The 11,766-nt window shown below is 36.8% G+C and overlaps 1 protein-coding gene across 5 annotated transcripts; it reads right to left on the reverse strand.

Annotated features, from left to right (window-relative positions):
* Nucleotides 1–553: 553 nt before the first annotated feature.
* On the reverse strand, nt 554–11,330 carry LOC119992255 (SET and MYND domain-containing protein 4). 5 transcript variants are annotated; one of them, XM_038838952.1, is made up of 16 exons: nt 10,998–11,330; nt 10,038–10,236; nt 9,792–9,926; nt 9,586–9,672; nt 9,110–9,181; nt 7,525–7,723; nt 6,397–6,515; nt 4,970–5,347; nt 4,687–4,821; nt 3,161–3,298; nt 2,880–3,035; nt 2,432–2,671; nt 1,944–2,110; nt 1,573–1,687; nt 1,274–1,354; nt 554–1,013 (listed from the first exon to the last, which is right to left on the reverse strand). In XM_038838952.1, the coding sequence occupies exons 2-16, from the start codon at nt 10,164–10,166 to the stop codon at nt 801–803; spliced, it is 2,364 nt and encodes a 787-aa protein (XP_038694880.1). In that variant the 5' UTR covers nt 10,167–10,236; nt 10,998–11,330; the 3' UTR covers nt 554–800. The 5 variants fall into 5 exon arrangements, with proteins under 5 accessions (XP_038694880.1, XP_038694879.1, XP_038694877.1 ...); XM_038838951.1 differs by having other exon boundaries at nt 10,038–10,231; nt 10,998–11,329; XM_038838949.1 differs by having other exon boundaries at nt 10,038–10,231; nt 10,876–11,004.
* Between the last annotated feature and the right edge of the window lie 436 nt (nt 11,331–11,766).

Here is an 11,766-nt window from a genome sequence, read left to right on the forward strand (position 1 = left end):
TATTGGGCCAACAAAGATGTTGTCTTTTGTTGATGTGGCTGTATTGTAAAATGTGTTTTGCTTATGTGGCTGTATTGGGATAAGTGTTTTGCTGATGTGGATGTATTGATATTTGATGTTTTGGTGTAGTTTTGTTGTGGATAATATGGAGGAATGGAATGTTGTTGGGTTGGGTGGAAAGAGAAAGTGTGTGGGAAGAAAAAGTGTATAGAAATTTGTGTTTTGCTGATGTGACTGTATTAGAATACGTGTTTGACTTGACTTTTTGTGTAATAGAGGTGGGACCGAGCCAACAAAAATGTTGGCCCAGTAAGTTGTTTCTCATTGCATTTGCCCAAGTAGTTCGGCTCAGGACCAAATGCCCGAGTACACGTGTCACGCAAGCACCGTGGCCAACTCATCTGAGTTGTCAGAATCATAAAGAGTATAAAGGAAAAGATTACCCATCATAAATTTTATTCTTACGCATATCAAAAACCGGACTTTTAAAATAAGAACTAAGGAAAAAATAGGATTCGAACCCACATGATATCAATTGATAAATAGAAGAAACTTTCGGCCAATTTTTTTTTAAAAATAAAATTAATGAACTGGTCAATTCACCAACAAATTTGCTGTCATCAGAGAGAGCGGTAAGGTTCAGACAGAGAGGTTAAATAATAATATATTTTACAAAGCATCAATATGCAAGCCCTAAAAGAAGACTATGCCAATTTACATATTAAGACAGAAAGATGGAAAGATGAAGAAGAGATGGGAGATGATATTGTTCACCTAGAATATAAGAATGAATCAACCTTTTACTGCAAGAGCTTGCAAGCATCTCTTTTAAGTGATTGCAGGTATGGGAACATTATGTCAGCATGTAAGCCATAATACAGCGAAAATATGGCTCTCAGCCTGTTTATACTATCCAAGGTAGAATAATCATTCACTGAAAGCTGAATGGACACCAGCTTCACCAGTTCATATCCAATGACAATGTGCTGAGAACCATACAATACTTCGAGTATCTGCCATTTGAAAGACAGAAAAGAAAAGAAAAAAAACTCACATTAATGCGATTCAGGGCCAATTATCAAATAATTCCTCTAGCATTACGATCTCTACCACAACGATGCTGTCCATAGATCAAATTATTTCAATTTAGTCGAAACCAAAGAGTTTTAACAGAGATTGTTGTTTCAATCTACCACAAAAAAAAAAACACTTATCGACTTGTTTACCCGAGTAGACAAGTAACATTACCTTATCACGCATACATATACATTACCTTAATTGATGCTTTACAATGCTCATTCGCAGATTGTAAGTCGCCTAGCAGACAAAATGCTTGTGCAAGCGCGTCCTCTGCCTGCAAAGTTACATCATACATAGCTATGAAAGTCGCTATGAGTTACAGATATACCCTGATAAACTTGCTATACATAAAAGTATCTCTCCCTGGCAATGAAAAGCACCTAAAAATATTCTAACAGAAACGCACGGAACATTCCAAACTGCAATAGTCTAGACAAGAGGACGTAGTTATTTTTTGGAAGAGAATGAAGAGTTGGAGAAGTTGAAACTCACTTCTGCAATGCCCTTGTTATATGCATGCAATATTGATCTCAACTTAACAAGAGACTTTGAGGCATCAGCAAGTGTAGTATGTGAAATTTCTCTTGAAATTAATGCATCCTGCAAGCTGTCAAGAATCCAATAGTGCAGTGAAAGAATATTACGACACAGCCCATTAACATGTTCACATGAAGAACGAATTACGTTTGAGAAATAGATTTCCACTTAACAACTTATTCGATACTCTCTAGACGAAAGTCACAAGTAAATTGCCATGATTTACATTATTTTAAGTTACTACACGATAGACCAGCTTGTGCTTGATGCCTTAAGCAGGACACACTAAGTGCAAATGCAAAGGTAGAAAAACATGAACTTCAAACCTTCTAATGTATTTCCAAGCTAGGTTTGAAGCTGCACATGAAGATTCAATATCACGATGACAGCCGCACTTCAAACAATATCCGGGATCAATACAAAGGAATCTTTTGCCTACGTCAGGAGCACAATGTGCCACGTCACTGATATCAAAATCTTTGGTTTCAATAACCTGGAAAACAAGAAATGAGGAGAGAAGTTAAAGTGAAACTTACAATCAGGATTGTAACAATTTAGATATAATGCCATTATATTCTATAAACTGGAACCATGTTACATTTGAAAAGTTGCACCCTGTTCTGCCCGCAATTCAATGTTACTTCTAGCACTCATGCCGATATAAGTGGATGGTTAACCATCTACTCAAAAGTATTCAAAAAGTATAGATTGTGGCTCTACCAGATGAATGTAATGCATCAGATGACAAAACTTGTAATTTGGGTGTGAATAATTTTTCAGTCACTCATGCTTACTCTACAAGCAAATACAATACCTGCAAATGCGCATCCAAGCAGCTTCCACTGTCAAGTTTCCGAAAGTTCTTCAGTTTCTCGTTTTCGCAGTTGAGCACACAACCGTCTAAAACTACACCAGGACAAGTAAGATTTGTGCAATGAAAAGCATCTATAACAAGGTCAGAAATGTTGACTGCCGAGCAGCTGCGGCATTGGCATCGGAAAGAGTACTTCTCAACCAAAATTTTAAGGCGATCATTACATTGAAACTGCCCAATCTGAAAAAATATAACAAAATGTTGGCATGTTGAAATAGTTCTTTTGTAATGATTCTGAACTTTTGCACCACATTTTACATCCAATATGAGAAGATAAAAGAATTAACTTGATACTCAAACTCAGCAGTTTAGGTAAAAATCAAAATTCCAATTTCCATCGCTAGTCCACAATAGCGATGAAAGATTTTCGTGTTGACAGACTGGATACCTGTGGACCATAGGACAACTCCAGGGGACAACCAGCAGCCACAAACTCGGTTGTTCTTATAAATAATGTCCGTGAAAGGAAATATGCATGGACATTTGGCTTGCAAGAATGGTTGAACAAACTGGCAGCTGCATAAATAGCTTGTCCAACTCTAACCTATTAAAGAAACGAGTCTCAACCATAGATAGAGAAAAGAACAAGAGGAGAAAAGAAAGGTGGAAGAACAGTTATGGCCAAAGAAAAGTCTCAAGGGGAAACATTTTGGATACTACGAAACAAACCTGCTCCAACGTGCTAGTTAAAGCACCCACATTAGATGGATGTTTTCCAAGTTCACCTGCCAGACCATAACTATCAACAGATTTCATGCGGACAACTGCCATGGAATTCACTCTGATTTGAGAAATAATTATGACAGCCTGCAACGTATACAATGAGGGAATAATGATAAAATATCTATAATGGTGATCCTATCAAATGTTAGAAAAATACATAAATACAAAGAAAATAACTATATCTAGGAGAATATTCATAGCAATTTGAGTAATGCACATCATGAAGTCAGTGAGCATTATGGGATATCAGAACAAAACATGCATATTTCACCTACCTATATGCGGCTATAAAGCATGGATACGGCAGAGATGGTGGAGTATCTGTGTCCGATACGTATCGGATACAGATACGTTGAGATACGTCATAAATACGTCTCAAATACGTATTTAATAAATCACAATGTTTTTTTATTTTTTAAAATTGCGATACGTATCCGGATACGTGATTGACACGTACCAGATACGTATTGGACATGCTGCGACATCGTTTTGCCCTAGGGTTTATAGGATATTTGTTTTTCTTAAGACTTAAAACAATTAGACGACAAGCTTTCATCATCTTTTACTCTCTTCTCGTCTTCGACATCGACGAAAAATTACAACAGTCGACACAGATCATCGACGAAGACCAAACCACTACTGTCGACAGAGATCGACGACCAAAGAGAGACAGAAATCGACGACAAAGGTTGTTGTTCTTAACCAGGTTATGGGTCTCTGTAGCTCTGGCTTCTGCCAATCCATAATGGCTTTGTCGCTTGTTTCACTTTTCCATTTTGTCTTCTCTGCATCGAGAGCAGAGACACAGAGAACCTTCAAAGCAGGCAAAAAACTGAAAAACATTGAAAAAAGGGTTTTGCTAATGCCTTTGTTGCAGCTGCTATATAACTATGCCACCTGTTGTTATAGGTGATGATTCACCATTTTCTAAAAGCATTATTGTGTGTGTCTAACACGTGTACTCCTACAGGACTATCTTATTGAAATGAAACATAGTGTGTATATATATATATATATATATATATATATATAAAATTAGTTACGTGTCCCCAACGTATCCGTATCCTACGTTTTTGAAAAATCACGTATCCACGTATCCGTATCGTGTCGTATCCGTGTCGCGTGTCCGTATCCGTGCTACATAGATATGCGGGCATGAAAATTGATCTATACCTCATTTTCTAATTATAGGATAACTTCATAATTAAACAGAACAACATGAGTGAAATACTAGCTGATTGCACAGTGCACACGCTACCCAAGAATTGAGACGTCACACAAGGGCTCCAAGGTCTGCCACTCAAGTTTTAAGATAGCTTGAAATACCTAGTAGCATGCATATTGTGTATGTGACTATGCACATGTATACATACGCATAGCACACAACCAACCCCAACACCGCCTCCTCCCAACACACACACACAGACACAGAGGGGGGGGGGGAAGAGAGAGAGAGAGAGGAGAGAGAGAACCTGCGATATGGAGGCCCCATTAATCGGAAGTTCAAGCCCATCAGAGTGTTGAAGACAGTATAACAATACAATTGAAAATATATACACCTCTAATTTGCTTTCTGAAGGAATTTGTAAATAATTGTGAGAAAGGTCCTGCAAGAGAATCATAAAAGCAAAGAGATAAAATCCAACCTAAAACAATTGTACACATCCAAGACTGTCAGTGATATTTTTTGAATGGAATGGAAGGCAAATATAAGATTAACGATGAGATACAAAGAATTTCCAAGAGATTACAGACCTCAACATAACCTCTTCCTTGCAATGTAGACTTTACTAGTACTCGAGCAGCCAAAACTATATCAGCTGGTAACACCGTAGGCCAGTTCACTCCTCTACATTCATGTTTATGCTCAGGAAAGTACTCCACATCTGCTTTTGAATCACTGCATAAAGTAATTTCTCTAATATAGTCTTCAATCCCTTTAACACTATCTGAATCATTTTTGTATTTGCCAAGGTCCTTCGTAATACCACAGAAAGCTTGTCCTAAAGCCCGTTCTTGGCAACGTTGAGAGCAGTACAATGCAATTGAACATGATGCGCAAGGCACTGTATCTCCAGGTAGCTCATTAAGGCAGTAATGGCAATGAGTTTCTCGATAATCCTTGGATATTATCTGAAATTTACAAAGCCAATGGTAAATCATATTCCTTATCTGCAGAAATATGGGGACAATTATATTATCTGAAATTTCTTGTGCACCTAAGAGCTTAGCTACTACAGTATGTTATATATATATACACACACACACACACAGAATAAGAGACCTCTGTTAAAGAATAACATTTCAAAGCACGAGTTGAACTTTTTACCCCAAAAAAGGTATGCAAACCATGTATAAACATCAAAAATACCAAGTGACTGAATAACTAAAGATAAAAGATAACTAAAATCCATAAAAATGCACCAAGGAGAGGCAAGTATGAAATCTTAGGTGAAAAGAATACTCAAAGCAAATATCAGCAACAAAGAAAGACAAATTGTTAGTGTGTTACTTGATTATAAAGTATAAACGACATATATAAAGAGATCGTAGAATCCACCTAGCTCTAAGGTGCACAAGAATAAGACCAAATTGACACCCAAAGGATTAGCATACTACAAAGGTGCTTAATATGTTTTCCCTTACAATGAAATTCCCATGTTTACTCAGCACATAAATCTGGTCCCAAAAATTTTCATGCAAGGATAATGATATCAGAGAGAAATAAGTTTCTGACTCATCTTGTCCACTGGATGCTAGCAAATAAATACAACAATCAGTTTTGAGACCGTTAGTGAATAAAATATTATTGGAAGAAAGAAAAAAGTACGAAAAACCGGAAAACCAGTTAACAAAAAAAATTGAAGACTAAAAAAGGAACATTTTCAAACCTAAGCACGTAGGAACTCGAGGACTAACATAAATATATCTCAAACTCCATATGAGAGAGTAATTAGCAGAAACACATATGTGAACCCAAATACGTTAGTCCTATTTGGACTAATAGCAGTGCCTTTTTGGACTAATAACATAGTGACTGAAGCCAAATATGTAATGTAAGCTAGGACTGCAGCCAGATCAGTATGAGAGTCTATAACATCATAGAAAATTCGATGCAAATGGACCATCAAACTAGCAAAAGGAGTTCAAACGTTGTAAAAAAGTTACATGAAAGTTCATACCATGGCATATGGTTCTTCCTTATGGACCAAGAAAGCTTGAGGAATTTCACAATCTGAAACCATGCCCCTCCCTTTATCAGGTGTTGTGACACACTTTATTTTCATTTGGCATGCTTCATCTGTCGCGTATGATGAGTACCAACACAATATTCGAGAAATTCAATAATCAGTATCCACCTGACAAGTTTAATCCCATGAAATCTTAATTAAATAAAATAAAGTACCTCCAGCATTACACATGCGGATCTGACACTCAAATTGTATGAAATTCTATGAGTGAGCAACATTGGATGCAATTACAAACAATTTAAATTCTGAACAAAACTTGAGAAGAGTTTGGAAAAAAAAATGCAATTAGTAAATGTAACAGATGCTTTCCCAGAAATCAATGCAAATAGATAAACAATTATGCAGAAGATAAGTTAGCAAAATAAGTAATCATAATATCATATGCAAATGAGAACTATCGGTAAAAAAGGATAGAACCAAATCAGGGGCATAAATAATATCTAGAATTTAAAAGCACATTTAGGAGTTACACTAAAGAAGCATAAGTTTGACATTTCTCACAAAAATCCTAATATACTATTTCCTAGTACATTACTACATTGAGGAAGTTCTGGGCACCCACAATTAAAACAAAACCAGAGGAAGTAGCAACAGTGCATTAAAAATGTCAGAGGTTACTCTTTAAACCATTTAGCATAGCTCGACCATGAAAAGACTAGAATCTAGGTCAAGGCATTCTTTTGAAGCAAATTGACCTTTATAAGAGAAGTGGTGAAGTTGGATCATCCCCAATATCCAATTGCAATTTGAAATCAAGAACAGAGAACACTCAAGTCTACAGAGAAAGAACTATTGTTGTGAAGGTTTTGAAGCTGAAAAGATTTGAACTCTTCAGTAAAGCAAAGGAGAACTATGATAGTCCATCATTAAATGAGATGACAAATGGAGAGGTAACCTAAAGAGGAAATACTAGCAAATTGACCGCACAACATCTCTCTATCTTGATTGAAAAAACACAGACATGGAAAGTTCAAAGCACAAACCACAAATGGCAACAACAAGGATCATTTTTTTAGTAAAGAACATAGTACAACTAAATGCTCAATAACACTATCTTACCAAGAAATATCAAATTTTCATGATGTGCAACTGTTTTATTGCTCATTTCCCGACATTTGTGAACAAGTTCTTTCAGTTCACTTTCTATACGTCTTTTTCCACCTGATGAGACCTCAGTATCCCTAGCAATGTTCAAGTCATTGACGGCATCTTTGTAGTTCCCCAAAGAAACATTAGCCTTACCCCTCCTGTACCAAGCCTGCATAAAGAAATTTGTTACGAATAAAAATTTGATAAATCGAACCATCAAAAAAATAACAGCAACAAAATGCAGAAATCATAAAGAAGAGAAGAATAAGGAGGCATCAAGGAACAATGATCCATCCTAGGTAAACAGGCTTCCCTAAGCTTGAAGCAAGAATAAATGAAGTCCATCAGAAACAAGACCTGATTATTCAAATCAAAGGCTTAAAGACAGGGTCAATAGTAGTAGCCTCATCTTAGGAGAAGAGGTGAGTATTCATATGAATATAATAGACCTATCTTGGAAGACAGTTTGATGAGAGCCGGGTGGGAATCTAGCCCAACAAAGAGTCTTTCTCGTCGGACCCATATACCCATGACTGATTTCAGACTTTATCACACCTATTCGGAGGATGGTCAACAGACTTGGGAAGTCACCTTCTTCTTTTTCATGCTATTCTATTACAATGTCTCAACTAATGCCTATTGCCTTGCAGGAAGTCGCCTAGGAAGAAAAGAAAGAAGCAATAACCGGAGGCCTATTATTATATTCTTAATTTTTATATTGATAGGGATCCCCATTCATTCCTATATTCCCGTCACTACGGATTGATTGTCCTTACCTAACTACATGGTAGTGGTCTAGGGAGCGCAATTGCTAGAGCACGGGAGAATGAAGAGAGACAGATTAATATAATGGTACACTTATAGTTATAAACCATTGTACTTTTCTATATCAAGGAACTGCGAAAAGCCAGGAGTTAGAAACTTAGCTGACAGATAACAACCCAAGTCAAACCAAGATAATTAATTTGCCTCACATGGGCGGTAAGGATTTAGTGAGAAAGTTGGTGATAATAATGATTCTAAAGCGGGTATATATAAAACAATAATCGCCTTAATTTGAGTGGATGAAACTTTTCACCCAACACAAGAAAGAGACTGAAGAGATTCACGCCAGAAAAACAAAATAGAACACCATGCCAATCATTAAAAGTTAAAACCATAACTTTTGAGTTTACCTTAATATTATTCGCCAATCGCCAGCCCCCAATAACATCTAAGCTAGCATATTATGTTGTTGATCAACCCTCCTCCACCCCCCCCCCCCCCCTTCTTTTTTCTGTAAAAAGAGTCAAAACACCCTATTAAAATGCTGTTTCTAGGTTTTAGAGAATTTCTACCAACTCTTACTCAACGGCTACACTTACACTCGTAATTAGTTTTAGATTTCACGATTTGAGTAATATGCAGGAATAACCTGCATAGAGTTTCTGAAAACTCCATTGTCTAATGAATCACAGTAATCAATCAACGAATGAAATCAAATGTCAAATGCAAATCACACATTCCCGGGTGTGGAAGCAAATCCAAATTAAGCAACGTCATACTCCACATTTACCTTTGCATACCTTGGAGAAATTTGAAGAGCTCGATTACAATCTCGCAGACACTCTTGTAAAAGACCTATTTTCTGGTATAACATGAACACATACAACACATCAATGTGTAAATAAAGAACCATGTTCAGAATAAGAAACTATAACGTAAACAAACAAGATGCTCTTGGTTGTTTCAATTTGTTTTCTTATATTTTTGACTCATTCTCCCTTAGGCAACCCTCTACAATTCCTTGTTTAGCTACGTGATCTTATCTTCTGTTCCATCTGTAATTCTTCCATTAAGAACTATTATCAACTCGATAAAATTTCTTTCAATTTATTATAAATCATAACATTAATATAATGATCAAAGTAACAAAACAATTGTTTTTTGATCCGATAATTGACGTATTGAACAAAAAATTCATATTTTGAACATCTGTGTGACACTTTAAAACAAATAAATAGTTTTGTGGAAAAAAAATATACAACTCACCTGAAACAAAGAAGCCCGGTTCATGTACAAAGTTGCAACCAGATTTCTGCCCATGTCATCAACGTCTATTGGAGCAAGCCGCAGTGCCTATTATCATGATGTGGAGAAAGGGTGGGAATTGGGAAAACATTACCTTTCATATCCTGCTTTTAAGAAAGCACAAAAATGGTATCCTTGAGTAAGTGTTGAGAGTGGATTCATAATACCTGTGAGTAACAACTCAGAGCTGTGGTGTAATCTTCACAAAGATAGCACTCGTTGCCCATTTGCTTTGATACCAGAGCAGCATCTTTATTCTTCGCACAGAGAGCATTATTAGGATCTGACAAGTCTCTAATCATCTAAGTCACAAAATTTTGAAAAATTAAAAAGTGACGGAATAAGGCATTCATCAAAAGCAACATATTAATGAAAAATCAAATGTGGAGATTATTTTTAAAAAAAAGACTCACTTGGTGGAATTGGGGCAAATCACTAAAGAATTTGAGAAGTGAAGAAGAAGTGGAAGGAAGATCATTAGGACTGCTATCTGCTACCATCAGCTTCAGACTTTCATGAACAACAGATTTCAATTTATCCATTCCGATTGACACTGAGACAGAGACACAGACCGATGTCGAATTGTCCAACCTTAACAACTGCTTAGCTGTTCTTCCCCTCACAAAGAAGATAAACAATATTAACATATAATACGTTTTCATCAAGCATGAAACAAATTCACAAAATGTAACTAAGAACATAAAATTGCATGAATCAAAAGTAAAATTATCAATTTTATTCGTGCAAGGAAACCACTCTTGCCTAGCTATGCTTTTGGCAGAGTGAAATTTAAGCTTTAATCTTGCAAAGAGTCACCCTTGCCTAGACCAAGCCAAGCCACACCGAACCAAACCCAAAAAAAAAGGACAAACAACTCCCTCGTAGTCATAGGGGCAGATCAGAAACAGACATGATGCACACAGAACTTAACCCAACATAAATTTTCAAGAATTAAAATTGTAACCTCTAGACCACGGAAACTAAACAAAACCCAAAAAGAAAAAAAATTATTAAAATTTCAAAAAACAAAGAGAGAAAACACAAAAATCCAAGAGCTTGACTGGTTTCATGAACTGGTGGAAGAATGGAATTCTCAGTTGTATTCAGGTTTCACCTAAAGAAGCCAAGCCACACCGAACCAAACCCTAAGAAAACTCAATACTAAAATTCCAGAAACAAAGAGAAAACACAAAAACCAAAAAAACTTTATTTGTTTCGTAAGCTTTATTTTCAGTGGGATGAAATTCTCACCTCTATTCATTCGAGGAAAAACCCTTGCCTAAACCAAGCCAAGCCACATTGAGCCAAACCGCAAAAAAATCCAAATATCAAAATTCCAAATTGTGTGCAGAAGCGACAAAAGACGAAATTACCTTCTGCCCACAAACGAATAGCTCCGATTAAGCGAACAGACAATCAAACGCAGGTACCGAACTGTAAAATAAGTGTTACCCTGTAAAATTCATATCACCCAGAACCCAAAACACAAGGACATCGATCGAGAAGTAGAAGCGGGGATTGATTTCAGAAAAACGAAAAAACCCAAGAGAGGGGTAGGGGTTTGATTGTCGTTCTTTTTCTGCTTTGCTGGCTTCAAAACCTTCCTTTTGTAGAAGAAGAGCCTCCCACACTTCACCTGGTAATCGTAATTATGCCCGCCGACTTGGTTATGTCGATTTTGGACTTGGGCTTTAATTGGGCTGAACCTTCTTTACCGCACCAGTAAGTGATGAGGCCCCGAAGAATTTAGCGGGAGGCAACGGATCTATTTGGCGGGCGTCTACGTGGCAATCAGCCAAGGGAGAACCAGCTTATTGGTTCGAAACCGACTCTTGGATTAAAAACACAAAACCCTAGTCAAGACTAGCGCCCGAATTGAAACTACTGATTCGTCAAAGGAAAACAAAATTGTAAACTACACTCTTATTGAGAGTTCCGAAACCCGAATCAAAACTCAAACTTATGTCGCTCAAAACTAGTTCCGATTTCGAAGACCTCACAAAAGTTGAAATCGAAAGTAGAGTAATCACGTACGAGCTTAATGCTAATCTACACAAGGAAGCATGTAAATTATGGGAGCATCGAGTGAGTATTTGGGGATTTCTCCAACACTTAAATATGTATATCGTCAAATAAGCAGAG

Source organism: Tripterygium wilfordii, chromosome 22 (assembly GCF_013401445.1).
Source record: "Tripterygium wilfordii isolate XIE 37 chromosome 22, ASM1340144v1, whole genome shotgun sequence".
In the NCBI taxonomy this organism is placed as follows: domain Eukaryota; kingdom Viridiplantae; phylum Streptophyta; class Magnoliopsida; order Celastrales; family Celastraceae; genus Tripterygium; species Tripterygium wilfordii.